A 22309-nucleotide genomic window follows, 5' to 3' on the forward strand; every position below is an offset into this window, starting at 1 on the left:
AGGGCTTATTTTCGGGGGAGGGCTTATTTTAGAGGAATCTTGCACAGTAAGGGGAGGGCTTATTTTCGGGATAGGTCTTATTATCGGGGAAACACGGTATATATAGTCATGTGGAAAAGTGCTCTAAATCATTATTGATTAGAGAAATGCAAATTAAAGCAACTTTCAGATTTCATCTCACACTTATCAGATTGGCTAAAATGACAGAACAGGGAAATAACAAATGTTGGAAAGGATGTGGAAAAATTGGAACACTAATATTCTGCTGGAGAACTGTGAACTGATCCAATCATTTTGAAGAGCAGTCTGGAGTGATGCCCAAAGAGTTATAAAACTGTATAACCTTTGACCCAGCAATACTACTATTAGGTCTGTTTCCAAGGCAATCAGGGAAAAAGGAAAAGAACCTCTATGTTCTAAAATATTTATAGTCATTCTCTTTATGGTAGCAAAGAACTGGAAATTGGGGGGACGTTCATCAATTGGGGAATGGCTAAATATGTTGTAGCATATAACTGTGATGGAATACTACTGCACTATAAGAAATAATGAGTTGGTTGATTTTAGAAAAACATGAAAAGACTTACATGAAAATGATGAAAAGTGAAATAAGCAGAACCACAAGAATGTTGTATACAGTTATTAGCAATATTATTTGAAGAATAATTGTGAACAACCAAGTCATTCTGAGTATTATAAATACAAAGGACCTATGAAGGAAGATGCTCTCTACCTCAGAGAAAGAACTATAAATAGAAGTATGCACATAGTATAGTTTTACACTATTTATAAATCTGTGTCAAATGGTGGCCTTCTCTAATACAAGGTAGGGAGGGAAGAAGGGAGACTGTTCAGAACCTGAAATGTAACAAAAATAAATTAATTAAATGTTTTAAAACAGTACCATTACTAAAAACTATCTTGGAGATATTAAATAAGGAAAAACCATTCAGAAATAGAAAACAATGATACAATCTAAATGCATAAGAGTATTAGGAAAAAGCAATTAGATTTATATTCTGAATGTCTACACAGGAAAATTATAAGAAATAACTATTAAATAAGATAAAAAAAATAAGATAAAATCACAAAAGGCATCTGGAAACTTTGTTGACTGGAACTATGTAAATGATGAAAAGAATATGAGTCTAGGGAAAACTAAAAAGGAATAATTTTGTTAAGTACATTCAGTATTAACAGATAAACACTGAACCAACAGAAATAACTCAACATCAATCTCATACCAACTCCTTTGTTATGAAAGCCAAGAACCAAGGAAAAGAACTAGTTTTGTTTTTTTTTTTTTAAGCAATTGGGGTTAAGTAACTTGCTCAAGGTTACACAGCCAGGTGTTTCTGGGTGGGTGCTAAGTGTCTGAGCCCAGAATTCGATCTCCAGGTCTTCTCATCAACACTGGAGCCGGTGCTCTTACTCGCTGTGCTACCTGGCCGCCCCAAGAACTAGTTTTAATACCAAGACTTCTTTGGCATCTAATATGTTTCTTCGATATGAGCAATGCTACAATGGAAATGCAAAAAAAAAGTCAGATTTTTTTTTTCAATGTGCTTATCAGTTTTGCTTATTTTTTTTTCTTTCCTCTTTTTCTTTTAAAAATTGTTATAACGGATGGCACTTTGGGAAGTCAAGAGAGTGGAATAAAGAAGAAAATCTACATGATATAAAAAAAGGAAGCAATAAAAATTTTTTAATAAAAACAATGGAAACGCAACATTTATACATAAGGTATCTGAAAAGTCTTGGTGCAGTTGTAAGCTTATTAAAGTCAAAACTGCACTAAGAATTTTGAGACAGACATCCTGTACAGTAATAACTACCATGTCATACTGAAGAGTGTATAGGCAAGAAAAAAAAATGAAAAAGTCCCAAAACAAATCATTTTCTGGTACAAAACCCAACCTAACTCCTCTGCTTTTGTCCTTTCAATATCCTAATCCACATCATTCAATGTTGAGTGAAAAGGATTTGTCATCTGTTTTCACAAAGAAAGCCTGATCAAATGCTTTAGCCAGAAAGTACTCAGTATCTAGCTACAAATTAAGAAGATAAGAGAAGTGGAAGGCCCAGGCTAAACTCTAAGGTCAGGCCACAAGACAGAAAATCCATCTCTCCACTGCCATGACAATGAAGATAAGTCAGTTAAAAAAAAAATACTTATTCAAATCAATTCCTTTGAACATCTCTCTCCAGAATCCAAAATTATAACAATTAAGGTCATCTTAAACACTAAGTTTTCACTTCTGCTTATGCTTAACAAATCAGCAGAATTGATAGTATTTCTTCCCATTTGGCAGTAAAAGTGACTGGACAGAAAGGGAAAGGAGTGACAGCTGCGAACAAGGCAGTTATGCTGTCACAGTAGTAATATTACAAAAACAGTTCTACAACATACCAGCTCACTACCAAATGAGATAAAATATGCAAAGTTCTTTGTAAATCTTAAAGCACCATATAAACATCAGTTATCAGTTATTACTAAGATTTGAGAGAAAGTCAAAAGTATCTTGTTCACAGGTAGCTTTTTTTTTTGAAGATTTACAACCATCTTTACAAATATGCCGTACTGAACTTTAATTATGCAATGAAGAAGGGAGCTAGTTTTATTGAGGTGGATGAGATTGAAGCACCAATTATGGTGCTAGAATAGAACTGGAGAAGAAGGTGTGTTCTTATGAAAAAAGCACTGGCCTGGGAAGCAGGAGACCTGGATTCAGATTCAAAGTGCCATCCAATGGGGTATGGGCATGGCCAAGTCACTTCACTTCTCTCTCTGTTCTCTCCTCTTATGGCATACAAGCTTTCAAATGATCCTTCCAATTCTACCATTCTATGATGTTGTGAAAGACATACCCTGTGAAGGCCTTGGGAAAATCCTAAGGGACGCTTACTAGCCAGGTGACTTAGAGCAAGCCTCTGATCCTCAGCTGGCTAATCCATAGCATACTACCCCCTTACTTTAGCTAGACTTCTGGAAATCCCTAACAATAACAACGGTGATAGCATCAAGGTAACTCAATGGCGAGTGGATATACTTGGGACCCAAAGGTTCAAAGATACCAAGCAGTTTGCCTGAGGCCAAACAACTACTAAGGGCAGGGCACAAACTAAAACCCCTGTCTTTTTACCAAGTCCCATGCTCCCTCTACTGTACTGTGTTGCCTCTCCTCTTCCACTACCCTGGTTCAGACCCTGAACTACTGTAATAACCACTTGAACACCTTGCTTCCAGCAACCCATCCAACACAGAGCCGCCCCAAAAAAATCTTCCTAAGGCACATGTATGGACGTGCTACTCCCCTGGATCGTGTTCAGTTGGAGGACAAAAGTCCTTAGCTTCACATTTTAAGGACCTCTCAACCTACCTTTCCTGTCCCATTTTATACTACTCCTCTTTCTGAACTCTCCACTCCAACCAAACTGAACTATCAGCTATTTCCCAAACTTAGGGACACACTGCATTTATATATGTGCAATTCCCTATGCCTTGTCCATCTCTGCTTCACAGAATCTTTTTCTTCAAGTTTCAACTTAGACAACAGTTCTTCTGTGACGTCTCCCCAGTCCTTGGTGCTCTCTTCCTCAATTCATTATACTAATTTATTTGTATATATTGTATCTTTCTGCCTCCTTCCCACCACCCCAAAATAGCACTTACCTCCCAGGGATGTTGTAAGGATCAAGTGAGATAATTATGTTTGCATATAGCTTATAATTATTAATTTAGTAAGCTCAAGCAAAAGGTGCTTAAGCATCTATCAAACAGAGTGTCTGGTTTCATCTTAAACTAGTATCCTCTCTGATAGAATATGACCTAACAAAGCATAGCAGCTTCCTCCCCATAATAAGAATAAACCTTAAACCTTAGCCCACCAACAGCAGCCAATAAGCACTTTCTGCCTTGTTTCAGCACCTCAAAGTTCCATAAGACAGCCTTCTAGCCTTGGAAACTAAGCAGAAAACTCAACTCCAACTTCTGATATGGTTCACTGATATATCCTCCCTCCAACTTCCACTTATCTCTAAGAAAAACATTAAACAATATATACTTAATGAGTATTGATCAATTAAACCAAGTAATTAAACTCACAAGTTTATTAAATAAACAAGTAATTAAACTCACAGCTTAGAGAGATAAGGGGAGAGTGGAAGTTGAGATAAATAGAATACCTATACAGAATTACAAACTTTTGCTTTCTCCTTCTATGGAAAGACTTTTCTAAACCAATTGGGGGGAACCTGTGGCCTCAGCCCTCTAAGGCCCTCAAGTTTGGCCCTCTGACTGAATCCAAACTTCACAGAACAGATCCCCTTAAAAGGTTCTGTTCTGAAACTTGGACTCAGTCAAAAGGCCGCAGCCAAGGACCTAGAAGGCCACCTCTGGCCTTAAGGCCACCTCTGGCCTTGAGGCCACAGGGTCCCTACCCTGATCTAAACCAAGATTTCAAACTGAAGCCTGAGTCAACATGAAACCAGTTTCTCAGTTCACACAAAAGCTTCACTTTCAGGTTTCTTTTTCACTTCATACATCACATTCTTCTTCTGATGAACCCATAAAGGCTAAGAGCAAAAACAAAAAGAAAGAAGCCAGTCTTATTTTTTGCCAACAAGATTAAAATACCTAACAAAAGAAAATTAACAATTAAAGTTTAAAGGAAAATGGGAAGCTTATATATTCCCAAATACATTTTCTCCACCCCAAGAAAGTCCAACACTATCTTGTCAAATACTGCCTATTCAAATATACCTAGGAATTATCACCACAGACTTCTTGGGAGAGAATTTTTTTTTTCAGGATAAAGAAGAAACAAAAGAAAAATTCCAACTATAAAGAAAAGGATTTATTTAGTGATATAACGATAAACCCTTGGGTAAAAGGGGCATGGATCAAAAAAAGAAGAAAGGCTTACAATTAACTATACTTTCAAACATGAGAATGAACTCACTCCTGGCACTCGGGACTCCAAAACACTCTACAAAGCTCTTGGCACCAATCAGGTGGTTAATTTCTTACTTTAAGAACAGTAACATCCTCAAAGTTAATGCAAATGATTTCAGTAACAAGTTAGCTCTTAATTAGGAAAGAGAAAAACCATGTGATTTCTGGGTGCCTATTGTTCAGAAATGAGTTCATAGCTAAGAGTTTTCTGATGCCAGAAAGACAGGGCTTTAATAGAAGTAAAATAATAAAAAGGTCCTATTTTCAGCCCACAATATTTTACATATGTATGGACATAGAAATGTCAAAGCCCATTCTATGTCCAAAAAGTGGTTCTTTGAATTACCCTGAGTTGTGTCTAAACTTCCCAGAAACTCAAATCCTTTCTTTAAAAAAGTCTTGTCTCCTGACAGCAGCTCCAACTCCAATAACCTCGGCCACAGTAAGTAGGCAAATACATTGTATAAAGGACTAAAGCACTACTCATAAGACTCTGATTAGTATTTCTTGCAACCAACTTGTAGTAGATATGTTACAACACAGAGTAATAACTATCTGGATAGGCTTCTCTCAAAGGAGAAAGAAGTTAGTAACAGATTCCACCACTACCACCCCCCACTTATCCAAAGACTCAAGTCTTTTACTTTTGCTAAGTATCAAACATGAATTAACTGAAAATGAAATCAAACCTTGCTGAAATCATGACAGGACAATAACAACACAAGCATCTATCCCAAATGACAAGGCCTACAACCTCAGCAAATCCCTATAATGCAGTAAATATAATAATTACTACTATTATCATCTGCAGATGACCCAAAAGTCAACTAAAAGACACAGTATATAAAAGACTTTCCAAAATAGAATAAAAGACATCATCAAGAACAGAGATGACCAGAAAATTAAGCATACCAAATTATGTAACAGGGCTAACAGTATCCAAGAAACATTAAAAGAACCAGAGAAAGTATTCCAGCACCTTGGTCAGATCCTCTATGAAAGTTATACAGGAAGATGTAACAAACTGAATGGGGCACCAGTGGGTCAAGGAGTCACACTAATAAGATCATGGAAGGGGCGACCAGGTGACTCAGTGAGTAAGAGCACTGGCCCCGGCGTCGGGAGACCCGGGATCAGTTCCAGCCTCAGATACTTGGCACCCACACAAAATAACTAGCCGTGTAACCTTGAGCAAGTTACTTAACCCCAATTGCTTTTAAATAAAAAAAAATAATAACTAAAAAATAAGATCATGGAGTCATCATAGTAGTTGGAAGATTAATAATAACATTCTCATTTTTATAGCAACTTAAGGTTTACAAGGTGCCTTCCCCACAACAACTTTATTAGATAGGAAGTACAAGGATTATTATGCTGATTTAACTAAGAAACTGAGGTTCATTAAGGTTAAGTGATTTAAGATTTAAACCCTTCATAAGATAACATAGAGCTGGAAGGGCCCTCAAAGGCCACCTAGTCCAAAACTTCATTCTACAAATTAATGAAGCCTAGCCATGTTAAATGACCTGTCCATGTTTACAAAGACAGCAAACATCAGTGGCAGGATTTGAACCCTGGTCCTCTGATTTCAAAGGCCTGCTGCCTTCCTGAGGGATCCTTATTCAAAGCGTAGCTCTATTTCTGCAATCAACAATTCCCAATTTGAGGAAACAGGAGAAAAAGCAGGAGAAAGAAATCCTAATTGCTCTTTTCCTCTCCAACTGCAGTTAAGACTCTCCAGGTCACAGTGAATCAGTGCAGTGATCTTTCCACTTAAACTACTTGCATTTCACATCATCTTATACCCAGGAGATGGTAAGGGTAGTAGACATGTCAAGGTTATCCTCCATGATTACCTAGCATGATGCTAGTTCTAATATTCTCTCACTGGAGAAGAGCTCATACAACATAAGGGAAGCAAAGGTCAAACCTATCTTTTTAATCTGGAGGTGCATATATCTTGGTTAAGCTCACAGGAGAACAGGGAGAAGGATGTATTTTTAAATGGACCACAAATCAGATACAATGACTTGTCAGAGCAAAAAAAAAAAAAAACAATTAAGGTCAACATGCAAACCAACAAACTTGTTCATTTGACACCACCTGGAATACCTGGTCTTTAATGTTAGGAAGTTAATTAATGAATGGGAATCTTTCTCAAGACATACCCTACTCTGATTTCACTCTGAGAGAATCACATACAGTCAATTCTACTATAATGTATGTTTTGAAAATCTGAGTTTGTTCCAAACTGATTGATATATTAGGGACTATTTTGAGTACAACTCACATTTCGAGTTCACTGATGGCAAATTCTTCCCTGAGAACATCAAGAATACAAAAAACAGCTATTTCACAATAATTTGTAAGTTACAACACTTCCAACACCCACTTCCTCAAGCAAACTTCAGGTCTTTATCAAGGCAAAGGGCCATATTTATCATATATCTTCTGATGCAGTTGGGTAGAGAAGAGGTGGTCCTAGCCACAAACACACACACACACACACACACACAGGGTCTTTCCAACATGGCCTCTGGCCCTTACCCCATTTTGCCACCTGCCAAACTTACCAGAGGCTTCTGCCAGAATCAGGACACACTCTAAGGCCCAGGACACCTCTACCATTTACTAAAGTGCTTAAATATTTCTTTACTATACAACATGTATAAAACTGTGCTATCATTTTTAACTTGGTAGGAATCTTTTATGTGTGTGACACTGATGTTTTTGAACATTGTGTCCTTAAACCCACTTTCCCCACAAGCTCTGTGGTTTTTACCGCTTTACTTTGCATACTGCCAGTACTTTGGAGAAATTTATATGTCCCATTATATCAGAACTGACTGTATTTAGACCAATGGTCCTTTAAATCAAGTTCAATCCCCTCATCTTACAAGTTTCTGGAACAAAGATCTCATTTCCAAGATATATAAAGAACTGATTCAAGTATCTAAGAATAAGAGTTATTAAATACTCAACCAATAATTGATCAAAGGAGATAAACAGACGGCTTTCAAAGGAAGAAATCCAGGCTATCAATAGCCATATGAAAAAATGCTCCAAATTACTAATTAGAGAAATGCAAATTAAAACAATTCTGGGGTTCTACCTTATCTTCATCATGTTGGAGGCTTACAAAATGGGAAAATAAGAACTGTCAAGAGTGGCTGTGGGAAAACAGGCACATTGATTAATGCACAGCTGGTGGAGCTGTGAAGTGGTCCAGCCATTCTGGAAAGCAATGAGGAAATATGTCCCAAAAGTCACCAAATTCTGCATACTTTTTGACCCAGTGATAACCCACTTCTATCCCAAAGAAGTCAAAGAATGAGGAAAAGTACTCATATGCACAAAAATATTTACAGCAGAGAACTGGAAACTAAAAGGGTGGGTGCTTATCAACTGGTGAAAGGATAAACAAATTGTGGCACATGAATATGACGAAATACTATCATCTCATAAGAAAAGATGAAAGGGACAGTTTCAGAAAAAACTGGGCAAATATGTATGATAACATGTAAAGTGAAACAAATCAGGAGAACAATTCACACAGTAACTATACTTTAAAGACAAATAATTATGAAATTCAATGACTAACCTCAAGGGTTCATGATAAAACATGCTACCCACATTCTAATACAAGATGTAAATTGAAACATATATATATATATTTTTTTTTGGACATATTCAATTTGGGAATGTTTCATTTCGCTATGGATATTTGTTAAGAGGATTTTGTTTTTCTTTCTTTTTCAATTGGAGGGGTAAAAGGAGAGAAGTGGGTTTTTGCTCATTGGAAAAAAATTAAAGAACAGAAAAAAATAATAAAGGTAAAAAGAAATATAAGGAGAAAGAGACCACCTTAGCTTAGACTTTCCTCAATTAATTAAGAAAGATTTATTAAGTCCCTATTATGTGCCAGTCACTGTATTAATCACCCCTCATTTAGACTACAAGTCATAATTGTTCTCCCAGCCTTAAAGTCTCTCCCTACTCTAATCCATCCTCCATGCAGCTACCTAAGGCTTCCTTAAAAGGCAGATTTACACTACTGATTAGAGAAATGTAAATTAAAATTCTGAAGTACCACTTCATACCTAACAGATTGGTTAGTATGACAAAAAAGGGAAAATAATAAATGTTGGAGAAGATGTAGGAAAATTGGAACACTATTGCATTGTTGATGGAGTTCTGAACTGATCTAACCACTTTGGAGAGCAATTTGGAACTATGCCCAACCACTACTAGGTCTGTATCCCAAAGAGATCAGAAAAAAGGGAAAAGGACCCACATATACAAAAATATTTATAGCAGCTCTTTCTGTAGTAGCAATTGGAAACTGAAGGAATGCTCATCAATTGGGGAATGATTGAACAAGGAGTGGTATATGAATGTAATGGAATACTATTGTTCTATAAGAAATGATGAGCAGCAGATTTCAGGAACCTGGAAAAACTTAAAGGAACATTTGATGTTAAGTGAAATGAGCAGAACCAGAACATTGTACACAGTAACAGCAATATTGTTCAAAGAGCAACTTTGATAGATTTAGTTCTTCTCAGCAATACAATGATCTAAGACAATTTCAAGAGATTCATGATAGAAAATGTTCACGTTCAGAGAAAGAATTAAGGAGTCTGAATGAAGATCAAAGGATACTATTTTCCTTTTTTTCTTTCTCATGGTTTTTCCTTTTTGTTCTGATTCTTCCTTCACAACATGACTAACGTGGAAATATGTCTAACAGGACTGCACATGAATAATATCAGATCGAAGGCTGTCTTGAGGAGAAGGGAGGGAGAAAAAATTTGGAACTTAAAATCTTATAAAAGTGAATGTTGAAAACCATCTTTACATGTAATTGGAAGAAATAAAATACTATTAAGTGGAAAAAATTTAAATTAATTTTTTTTTTTTTTTGCTTTTTGGCGGGGGGAAGGCAGGGCAATCAGGGTTAAGTGAGTTGCCCAAGGTCACACAGCTAGGGGAAGGGTGTGTGTGTGTGTGTGTGTGTGTGTGTGTGTGTGTGTGTGTGTGTGTCTGAACTCGGGTCCTCCCAACTCCAGGACCTGTGCGCCACCTACCCACCCCAAAATAATTTTTTCCAAGGAACATTTACATCTCCCTACACAAACTCCAATGCCTCCTTACTCCTTCAAAGACAAAATTCCTGTTTGCTTTTTAAAGCCCTTCACACTATGGATACAACCTGGCCTCACTCTTTCTAACATTATTCTCCTTCGTGCACATTAATTCCCAGCCAAACTAGCCTCAAACTCACTCCACATCCAGTCTCAGTGGCTTTGAACGGACCATCCTCCACACCTGGAGGATAATTAGTCTTTACCTCTATATCATAGAATCTCTCTTCCTTCAATACTCTGCCCAAGCACTGCCTCCTATAGGGATCTTTCCTGATCCCACTAAAAATTAGTGCCCACCCACCTTAATCAAACTGTACTTATTAGCATTTATTGTTTATGCTTGAATATGGACAAGTCTCAACCCACAAAATACAATAAGCTCCTTGACAGTATAGACTGCTTCATTTTTTGTATCTACAGTGCCTTACTCACAATAGGACCTTAATAAATGCTTTCTAGGGGCGGCCAGGTAGCACAGCAAGTAAGAGCACCGGCTCCAGTGTTGAGAAGACCTGGAGATCGAATCCCGGGCTCAGACACTTAGCACCCACCCAGAAACACCCGGCCGTGTAACCTTGAGCAAGTTACTTAACCCCAATTGCTTAAAAAAAAAAAAATGCTTTCTAAATACTGCCTGAAGGAATTTGGCCTTCCAAAGCTTAGGATATACCCAAATAATTTTTTTTAAATACATGGTAGATCTTTCCCTCCTCTGAACTCTTCTACCAATAATCTAAACAATGAATTTAACAATCAATCATATATTACTTTGTACTACCTCTTCTGAAGTTCCTTTGAATACAAATATATAGACCAAAAAACTGTAACTTCCTCAGTAAAAGAACTACTTGTGGGGGCGGCTAGGTAGCACAGCGAGTAAGAGCACCGGCTCCAGTGTCGGGATGACCTGGATCAAATCCGGGCTCAGATACTCAGCACCACACCCAGAAATAACTGGCCATGTAACCTTGAGCAAGTTACTTAACCCCAATTGCTTAGGGGCAACCAAGTGGCTCAGCGAGTAAGAGCACTGGCTCCAGTGTTGGGGTGACCTGGATCAAATCCGGGCTCAGATACTCAGCACCACACCCAGAAATAACTGGCCATGTAACCTTGAGCAAGTTACTTAACCCTGATTGCTTTAAAAAAAAAAAAAAAAGAACTACTTGTGGAGAAGCTCCAATCTCAAAGGGTAAGGGATATCAGGTTTTCCTGACTCCAAAGTATTCCATCCACTATGATATACTGCAGCTGATCTTGCCTTAATTACTATTTAAATCTTTTAATTATTTAGATTTTCATGCAGTGGATGTGGAGTCAAAGACCCAGGATGGACTTCCAGCTGAACTTACCAGCTATATGACCATGGTCTAGGGGCACTTTACTTTTCTTGGCTTCAGATTCCTGATCTTTAAAAGAGAGCTGGACTAAATAATCAGGAAGGTCCCTTTCAACTCTAAATCCAAGATGTCTTCCCAAAATCTAACTTATTGACTCCTTGAAGAAAGGGGTAAGGTCTGAATATAGGAACTCAGATTCTAGGTCCCAGGAGCCAAGCCCTCCACATGCAGATTGCCTTCTAACTGGGTATCATCCTCTCTCCCTCCCTACACATCTTAGAGGAAGGTAGAGAGAGCTGGAATTGACTTTGAGTTCAGTCAGGCAGGCCCCTGGGGACCCAATCATCTAACCATGATACTCAACTGTATCTCCTTTCTTCTCTAGGTTCTGAGGAACCACACATCAACTTTACCTTAGCCATCACAGGACGCTTGAAGGTAGTGGTTTCAATTAAGTGTTTCTTCCCTATTTTATATCTATCAAAATTTCTCCTCTCTTAATCCTTTGAAATTCAAAGTTCCCCACATCCCCATTCACCTCAGCCCTACCACTCCCAAATCCCTATCCTGCTCTGGCCTCCTCTTCTATCATACCCTCTAGACCCTCCACACTACTGTTAATCTTCCCTTAAGTAGACCCAATATTTATTCTTCCCTGACTGATGTTCTCTATCACTCTCCATAGTGACTCTTCATAACTCATGTTCTCAAGACTCCTAGATCACCCTCTTCCATCCCAATAGAGGATCTTACCTTCTATTTAACTACAAAAATTGAGATTATCCATCATTTGTTCCCTCTTTTCCCCTATTATACACTTCAAAAACCCTTTTCATCCCTTATTACCTCCTCCTTTGCACTAGTCTTTTTCAATCTACCTTCACCCCTTTACTTGGGCCTTGCTGCCACCCCTCCAGGAATATGCCCCCTCAGATGTTTCTCATCTCAAATCTCTCCTTACCTGCTAGTTCCTTCCCTGCATTCTAAAAAGATCCATGACTCTCCTCAAATCTTGAAAGAAAAAAAACCTTGCCATCTCAAGTTATGTCTTACAACTTTCATTTCTGCCACAGACAAAATCCTAGAGAAATCCATATATACTCAGTGCCTCCATTCTTAATCTCCCACTAACTACTCAATAAAAGCTCATTTTCATTTCTTGACCTTTTATATACTCTCCAATACTGGGGGAGTATATACCTTCTCTCATGCCTCTAATACAATAGGTCAGAAAAAAAGAAGGGTCTACTCTTCGCTCCTCACTGTCAATATCCTTCATCAATGTCTCCTCTCTTTTGAGGTTCAATTCATCCCTCTTCCATTTCTTCATCCTTTCTTCAGTTAAGATTCTCCAGGCCATGATGACTGCAATTACTTGCATTTAACACTATCAAAGACAGGCAAAAAATAGTAGATCATAGATTAAAAGCTAGAATATCTTAATTATTTAGATTTTCAAGAAGTGGATGTGGAGTCAAAGGACCCAGGCTGGACTTCCAGCTTGGAAATCATCTAGTCCAACCCCTCCATTTTACAGATGAGAAGACAGAAACTCACCCACATTCACAGTTACTAAGTTACCACAGGCAATGATGAACCTCAGCCTTTGTGGGTCTTCTTGACTCCAAGTTCAGCACACATACGCTACATTTCACTACCTCTCATAGTCTCAAGAGACTGTGCCCAGGACTGCTTAATAGCATTCTAACCTCTACTACCCTCTCACTGCAGAGGCTCACACATTCCAGATCTCTCTATCCAGACCTTCGATGTATTCATCTTACCAGTTGCTGGCTCACTTTGTATGTCAAGAAGTTCAATACCTTGTTGACACACTATTCCATGCCCTTGTATTTGGGGACAATCCAACAAACACATTCCATTACCCTGGCCTCCCAGTTCATTAACTCCCTCAACTCTCTTGACCTACAATTTCAGTCCACCCAGCCCCACTCAGGGTTTGTGATACCCTAAATCTCATAACCATCAGTAACTGCCTACTTCTATCATCTACAACTCTGAAATTTATGAGCACAACCTATATTCCCGTCTCTCCCTCTCTTACTCCTCTGAAAACTCTTCTGTGTCCTCAATGCAATTCCTAGGTATTCCACCTATCTCCTGGTTCCAAATTCAGTGCAGTCTCCATTATATGACACTGCTTTCAAATCTATTGGTACCTCCTCTAGAATTGTCCAATGTCCCATCACCTGTCATCACGTTAGGAATTCAACAAATAATAAACATCTTCTTTATACAAGAGATGCAACTAGACACTGCTGATACGAACATTAAATGATATGGCCTCTGCCCTCAAGGTGTTTACAATCTAGCACAGGAATAAGACAAGCAACTATATATACAAATACCTATCATACAAGTGAGGAAATCCTAAAGTATATGTATAAATGTTTATAGATTTCATACAGTATATAAAGAGAGTCAAAGTATGAGACTGTGTTGTATCTACCTTTCAAACAGAATGAGATGTCTGTGGAGGAGGAGAAGTTCATCCCCGGGGTGAAATAGGACTACTGTGACAGACATGTTTGACAGAAGCAGAGTAAGCACATCATCCATATCTCACTTCATCTCAGGTCTCCCTCTTCACCTCTAACTTCTAAAAGAGACTCCCAGGGCCAAATTTTGCTAAAACTGTTCCATCTTTAAAAAAAAAAAAACACCACTTACAGTCTAATAGTATGATATGGCATACAAAATAATATCAAGAATAATCAAGAACATAATGGCAGGAAAAGACAGGCCCTGTATGACAGACAGGACAGCTTTCTCTGTTAATTAACCTTTCCACGGTATGTTACCTGCATATGCAGACGCACATATGGTTTAGATCCAGACTCACTGACCCTTAAAGCTAGAAAGAGCGACTTGCTTCTTAAACTGTGGGGTCTTAACCCACAGTTTAAGAAGCACTGAGGGTTCAGTCTAAGAAGCCCTCTAGACCACCCCCCTCATTTTACAGATGAGGAAATTGAACCTCAAAGGAGGGAAGTTCTGGGGCAGCTAGGTGGCCAGTGAATTGAGCACCGGCCCTGGAGTCAGGAGGACCTGAGTTCAAATCCTACCGAAGACATTTAACACAAAAACTAGCTTTGTAACCCTGGGCAAGTCACTTAACCCCAATTTCCCTCAAAAAAAAAAAAAACAAGCAAGGCAGGGAAATAATTTGTCAGTTCAGTCATTTTTCAGCTGTGTCCGACACTTTGTGACCCTATGTGGGGTTTTCTTGGCAAAGCCACAGCAGCTTGCCATTTCCTTCTCCAGGAGTAAGCTGTAGCAGAGTCCAAACTCGAACCAGGGATTCCTGATGCCTGGTCTTTGTATCATACAGATCGTGCACCTGTCTCATCGTCTTGCTGGATCGCAATCACTTTTTCGGCAGCCTCCGTCCTAGCATCTTTGTGTATCCAACACCAAACACAAGGCCGGACTTTGAGGAAAGACCCTACGTTTTCACTCTGGACTCCTAGTGCAAGAAGAGGCCTTTAGACCAGCTTTATCTGGGGCAACGAGGGCCAAGAAGAAAGTCACACGGGAAACCGGCAAAGGGGATGCAAACCCTGCCTTCTGACTTTACATTCAGGGCTCTTCCCATCACATCACTTTGCCTAGTTTCCTTGGATCATCTTCAATATTATTCAGATTCCTGCCACTCTTTAAGGCTGACAAGGGCACGGAGCAGAGAAACCCCCTCTGCCTTCGCCCACGGAGGGAAGAAACGACCCCCCCCGGATTCCTCTTGTTTCATCTCCTCCTCCCCACGCCTCAGTTTCCCCTTTGGGGATAGGAAGGGAAGAGAATCTCTTCGCTGCCACGCTCGCTCGCCCTTCACCGGCTTCTCCCGGTGGAGACAGAGGAGGCGAAATGGAGGGTGCTCAGACGGTCAGGCAAAGGGGGGCTTCAGGGCTGAGACGCAGCCTCGCCAGAGATCCATGCGCATGCGCCCATCCAGGGTCCTGCAGGCTAGTTCTGCCCCCGCGCGCGCCACAGGCCGTTACCCACTCTGTCCACACTCCTCTCCCCGAGGCAGCCTCCCGCCAACCATCCCGCCTTTCTCCCTCCTCCTCTCACCTTGCGCCCAGTCTTTTCTCTAAGAGCCTTGAGCCGCTCTTTCCTCCGAAGAGCCTCCTCCTCCAGACGTCCCACACTAGGTACCGGCGCGGCCATCTTGTTTCTCAATTAGCTTCCGGTAGGATACAACGCACGGCCCCGAAGAGTGACAATGCAAGAGAGGAAGAGATGGGCTGAGAGGCGAAGGGGCAGGGCCTTTTGACCAATAGTAGCAGCGTAGAAGCCTGAGGGGGCGGGATCAGGTGACGACTCAAGGCAGCCCAGGGGAAAATAGTTGCTTTAAGGCACGATTAAACCATCGCCTATCCCCAGAACCGCGTTTCTGATCAGATCTAAGTAAAGGAGCTCAGAGCGCATCGATAGCGTCTTCTTGCTCTATCTAGGTCTATATATAGAGCAGAGCTCATCTATTGCATTTTTAAAAAGGTGATTTGATTTATGCATGACTTCTAGCAACACATTCATTTAATTTGCCGCAATTAACTCTTCAAATAGCAGTAATTTGCATTTATATGGCATTTTTAGCTTTTCAAAACATTTTACATACTTTTCATTTGACCCTCATAACAGCCTCCCTGAAGTAAGGGGAAATTATTTTTATCATCATAGAGATGAGGAAATTAAGGACCACAAATATTAAAGAAGACTCTTCCAGTCTAGTAAGTGTCTGAGATGAGATTTTAACCCAGCACTATCCACTTTGAGACAAATGGTATTAGACCAGTAGGAGGAGAGCCTGAAACGAATAAAAACTTCATCTGTAAAAAGGAATGGCTGGACAAATTTTAATGTATGAGTATAATGGAATACTATTGTGCTTTGATAAATGATGAAAGGGATGGTTTCAGAGAAACCTGGGAAGAGTTGTATAAACCAATTCAGAATGAAGTGAACAGAACCAAGAGAACAACATATATAATAAAAACATTTTAAAAGAAACAACTTTGAAAGACTTAAGATCTCTGATAAATGTAATAGCCAACTATGATTCCAGAGGATCAGCTATGAAGAATGATGCCCACATCCTGACATGGAGATGATGGAGCCAATATGCAAAATGAGTCATATATTTTTGGACAAAGTCAAAGAGACTTTTTTTTTTACTTGAATATGTATATTTGTTTTCTCATTTGTAAAATGAGCTGAAGAGCAAAATGGCAATTTCCCCTCTGGTATCTCTTGCCAAAAAAAAAAAGGGGGGGGGATCACAAAGAGTCAGACATGACTGAAATAACTGAACAGCCACAACTTGGATAAGGTAGAGAACATCCAGAGGAGAATGACCAAGATAATCAGTCTGAATCAGAGAGAAATCAAAGGGGAACACAATAACTATCTTCAAATACTTGGAAGACTATCACATGAAAGGGAGGTTGGATTTGTTCTGCTTGACCTATAGAGAAAACCTAAGAGCAATGGAAGGGCTATTTTAAGAAGTAGTGGGTTATTCCTCACTCAATACTTCAAATAAAGTGGAGGTCAAGTCAACATGCATTTATTAAGTACTTACTATGTACCAGATACTCTTCTGAGAGCTAGGGATACAAAGAAAGCTAAAAAAAAAATAGTCCCTGCCTTCAAGGAGCTCACATTCTAATGAGAGAGACAACATGCAAATAATTAAATACAAAAAAGATACACAGATGGTAAATTGGAGATAACTTCAAGGAAAGAGGATAGCAGTATTAAGGTAAGTAGGAAAGGGAGAAGGTAGAAGTTGAGTTGGGGCAGCTAGGTGGTAAAGTGGATAGAATGCTGAACCTAAAATCAGGAAGATTTGTCTTAATGGGTTCAAATCTGGCATCAGACACTTATTAGCTGTGTGACCCTGGAAAAGTCACCTAACCCTGTTTGCCCCAGTTTTCTCATCTGCAAAATGAGCTGGAGAAGGAAATGGCAAACCACTCCATTATCTTTGCCAAGAAAATCCCAAATGGGGTCACTAAAGTCAGACATGACTGAAAACAACAACAGGAAAGAGTTGAGCTGACTCTTGAAGGAAGCCTGGGAATCCTGGAGTTAAAGACCAGGAGGAAGAGTGTTCCTGGGATGCAGGACAACCCTCAAAAGGTATGGAGTTGGAGAGAGCGTGTTCTGGTCAAGGAATAGCAAGGAGGCCAGCGTGGCTGCCTAATAGAGTTCAGAGAGGAGAGTAAAGTACAAACCCTTCATTGGATATGTTGTAGAGAAGAGTATTTTTTAGTTTATGGACTAGACTAGATCTTAGATTTAGAAATGGAAGGGACTTTAGCAGTTAACAAATACACATCTCTCATTTTTCAAATGAGAAAATGCCTGGAGAGATGAAATGCCCAAGGTCACACAGGCAGTAACTGACCAAGCCAGGACACAAGAGCACCCTAGGGGCTCTGACTTGAAATCTAACACTCCCTCCACTCTACTATGTGCCCTAAGATGCCCTGAGGCTCTCTGGCTTTTGAAGATCATTTCAACTCATATTCTTTAAGAATGGGGGATAATTGTATCAATCATACAATAATTTATTCCTTTTGATGTCCCTTTACTAAAAGATCCCTAGCAGTTTTCCTATACTTTTTGAACTTTCCTGGTGTATGTAAGCATTGTTTGATGGAGTGTTAACTTCTGGACTGAGAAGCTAGAGGTATAAAAACACTCACCTCTGTAGCTCCAAAGGTTAGAGACACTGCCTGTGTGTCCTGGGTGACTTTTCTTCATTAACCGATACATTAACATTACTACTGCTGCTGCTACCACCACCATTACCAGCACTCTACTACTACTACTACTACTACTACTAGTACTACTACTACTACTACTACCAACAACAATAACAATAACATTGATTCCGAGCTTTAAGGTTTCCAAAGTACATTCCATATATTATCTCATTTGGTCTTCACAATAAGCCTCTGAGGTAGATCTATTGTTTTCTACTAAAAATGTAAGCCCAACCACCATTTGGGATAATCCTTTCCTAAGTAGAAGAAACTTTTGCATTAAGTATAGTCTACTGAATCCTTTTTGCTTTCAAGTTGAGTTAATAGTTTTCTTTGAAGCAGAGCTGCTCATAGTGGCCTAAATCTGCTAAAAAGCCAACAGATTGTTTTTCTTCCTCCTAACTTCTACAAAAGGTTTCTATTTTTCCCTCCTCCCCCTCCCCACCCCATGTGTACTCAAAGATAAGAGTAGCTTCTATCAAGGTTATTCTTGGGATATTTATTGGTATCCAAGTAGACTGTCCAATGTCATTAATGATATATCATTTTTAGTTTACTTATAAGAACCAGCTCATCATGACTCTCCTAGATAATAGGTATTAACAACTAAAGCTACAAGGTTCTTGAATATGTGCCAAGGTCAAGTTTTGTCAGTCAATCAATAAACATTTATTAGGGGCCTACTATGTTCCAAGTACTGTGTTGGTGATACAAAAAGAGACAAAAGTCAGTCCCTGCTTTCAGAAGCTTGTGATCAAATGGAGGAGACTACAATCAATCAAAAAATATTCATTAAGCACCTACTATGTACCAGGAACTGTACTGAGCTCTGGGGATACAAAAAAAGAGCAAAAAGACAACCCCTGCCCTCAAGAAGCTTACAATCTAAAGGGGGAAACAACATGTAAATAAATGTATATATATGAAGCTACATACAGGATAAATACCGTGTTTCCCCGATAAGACAGTGTCTTATTATTTTTTTGGACAGAGAAACACCAGAGGGCTTATTTTCAGAGCAGGGCTTATTTTACTGAACATTGACAGCAATTTTAATAAACAGGTAAATGTGAACAAAAAAATGTACCTTTATTCAATAAGCAAATCACTGGGGAAGAACAGGATGACGCGCTCACTGCTGCAGCTCTGATTGGATGCAGCTCGGAGCGCAGCATGCATTTCACCCGGGGGGGGGGACGGTGCATACAGAGGGTACCGTAATGTAGCGTGTAGCGCAGGGGATCACCTTCACTACAGTAGCAATCTCAATAGGGCTTATTTTCGGGGGAGGGCTTATTTTAGAGGAATCTTACACAGTAAGGGGAGGGCTTATTTTCGGGATAGGTCTTATTATCGGGGAAACACGGTAGGAAATAATTAACAGAGAGAAGGCACTGGAATTAAGAGGAGTTGGAGAAGGCTTCTTTTGGGAGGTGGGATTTTAGTTGGGACTTAAAGGAAGGGAGAGAAGGTAGTTGGTAGAGAAGAGAAGGTAGAACATTCCAGGTATGGGGAACAGCCAGAGAAAATGCCGGGAGCAGAGAAATGGAGTGTCTCATTCATAGAAGAGCAAGGATGCCATTGTCATTGGATTGAAGAGTAGATAACAGGAGTAAGGTAAAAGAAGGCTAGATTATGAAGGACTTTGAAATCTAAATAGAGGATTTTGTATTTGATCCCGGAGGTGATAAAGAGCCACCAGAGTTTACTAAGTAGTGAGAGGATGGGGTGGGAAGGGTGGTCTGAATGGACTGAATGGAGGATGGATTGGACTGGGGAAAGACTTGAGGGAGGCAGACCCATTAACAGGCTATTTCAATAATCAAGACATAGGAGAAAAGGGCTTGTACCAGAGTGGTAGTATCAGGAGAAAGAAGGGGGCATATTCAAGAGATATTTCAAAGGTGAAATCAATAGACCTTGGCAACAGATTGGATTTGGGGGGGTGAGAGATAGTGAGGAGTTGAGGATAACACCTAGGTTATGAATCTGAGGGATGGGGAGAATGGTGTTGCCCTCAACAGCAATAAGGAAGGGGAGAGAGCAGAGGGGAGATTCAGAGAAGGTTTAGAGGAAAAGATGAGTGCAAAAAAGACTATCCATGAGCTGGGTCATTCACCATAACCAGTTAACAATTCTACATGTTCAAGATGACCTTAAGAAGGTGGAGGATTTTAGGGCTATCATCAGAGGAATAGCTTTTTAACTATATAAGCTGGAATAATCTGCTACTGAATCACTGTTCCTGAAGACTGAAGCCTCTGATTAGCCCTTACAGAGATACTAGTACTTATATTGGCATCAAGAAGGCTGATAGAAGTTAAAAAGAAACAAGCCTAGACAAGCATGGCCTTCACTGGAAATACTCAAGGGGGCCTTGGCAGCCTTTATATTCCCTACATTCACTATTTATCTGAGATGTGGACAAATGTTCATCTCCTATAATAATGCATTTCCTTCAATAAATCCTACTTGAACATATATGAGTTGTGCACTGAATTTTTCTTTTATCTTTTGGTGTCAGGGGTAATGTTTACTTCATCACCATTATTATTCATTTAGAGAGCATATGCTGCTAAATGTTGGGGAATGAGTGGGGGAGCCTGATCATTTCCCGAATCCTGGAAATAGCCTACTGAATCTAGGACACCATGAAAGATCCATCAGAAATGAAGAGAAAGGGGCAGCTAGGTGGCACAGTAAATAGAGCACCAGCCCTGGAGTCAGGAGGACTTGAGTTCAAATCTGGCCTCAGATACTTGACACACTAGCTGTGTGACCTTGGGCAAGTCACTTAACCTCAATTGCCCTGCAAAGAAAACCCAAAAACAAACAAACAAAAAAAGAAATTAAGAGAAAGGCTAAGAGCAGTAACAAATAAGGAAATTTCAGAGAAACATGGAAGGACTTGGATAAGCTAATGTGGAACACAACCATTAATAGAAAGTCTTTAACCTGGAGGTGATGAAGTCAAAGAAAGAAACATAGAAAGGCAGTACAGGTTATAAGCCAATCGAATATGCAGAAGACATTCAAATTCAGGTACAGTTGTGCCTAGAGAAGGAATAATCTGTTTCCAGCAAGTTCTACTTTTGTCAACTGTGGCATTTAGGGGTAACAGCAAGCCCAGGTAGAAAGTGATGTGTTATCATCACAATCACTATATTAAGTGATTTTGCTTAGTGGTTTTTGTGGAAATGTACTTTGTGGACGGTTTGTTTGGAAGTTTATTGTGCTATGTTGAAATAAAATGTATCCAAAGAAATTTCTACAAGAGATTAAGAAAAAGTAAGTGTCTCTGTGCTAAGAAGGTAAGTAACTGGATACTTATGACCCAATTTCAAAGAAATCCTACTTAACATACAGTTTTAAGAAACAGCTTTTCCATCCATTGACTGCTCTCCTCTCTAAATTTCCATAACATTTGTGACTCTGAATTACTTATTTATGCCCCCCTCATCATTTACTGTTTCAAGTTTTTTAGTTTTATAATAATTTTACAATGAATACAATACCAGTGATGTTATATGGTTGAAAAAAATATGTATAACACAATCTTAGAAGTATAAAAATTATTCATCCAAAGGGCAATAGAAAGACACATGGTAGGTATAAGTAAGCAAGCTAAAGTCCCACATCTCTAATTTTTTCCATCTGGAAATCCTGCCACAACCTGTTAACAGGAATTTACTGAGCCAGTCTCTAACCTGAGAATAACAAAACCAGAGGCCAGAGACAAAGTGCTATTAATCAGGTAGTTTAATTAATTAGTTTTATCATGAGGAACCGATTTGCACATCTATAATTCTGATCAGAATTCCACCTTGGTGAAGAAGATTAGGTACATGAATCACAAGTGGGAAGGGAGGGGGGAGGGTAGATTACCAACAACGTTTCTAGGCCCTGAGTGGTTTCCCACAACAAATCCACAAGTGGAAGACAATACAACAATTCTGGAGTCCAATTCTGGGAGCAATACTACTTGAGTCCTTGGGGGTCATTACTTGGTGGATCACAGGACCAGAGTTCTGTGACGGGAACAGGTTCTATGGTCTTTGATTCGCTTCACTTCAGGTG

At 39.4% G+C, this 22309-nt stretch overlaps 1 protein-coding gene across 2 annotated transcripts in view; it reads right to left on the reverse strand.

Moving 5' to 3' along the window:
* CCDC12 (coiled-coil domain containing 12) overlaps positions 1 to 15694 on the reverse strand; it is an 89783-nt gene extending 74089 nt beyond the window's left edge. The window contains exon 1 of one of the 2 annotated variants that reach the window (XM_069095903.1): positions 15534 to 15689. In XM_069095903.1, coding sequence (XP_068952004.1) covers positions 15534 to 15629 — 96 coding nt within the window. In that variant the 5' untranslated portion in view covers positions 15630 to 15689. Of the gene's footprint in view, positions 1 to 15533 lie in introns of both variants that reach the window. The other variant, XM_069095901.1, reaches the window with a different exon arrangement.
* Between the last annotated feature and the right edge of the window lie 6615 nt (positions 15695 to 22309).

The sequence above is a fragment of the Petaurus breviceps genome, unplaced genomic scaffold (genome assembly GCF_028583685.1).
Source record: "Petaurus breviceps papuanus isolate PSGF00001 unplaced genomic scaffold, PetGlider_PUasm1.0 227, whole genome shotgun sequence".
In the NCBI taxonomy this organism is placed as follows: domain Eukaryota; kingdom Metazoa; phylum Chordata; class Mammalia; order Diprotodontia; family Petauridae; genus Petaurus; species Petaurus breviceps.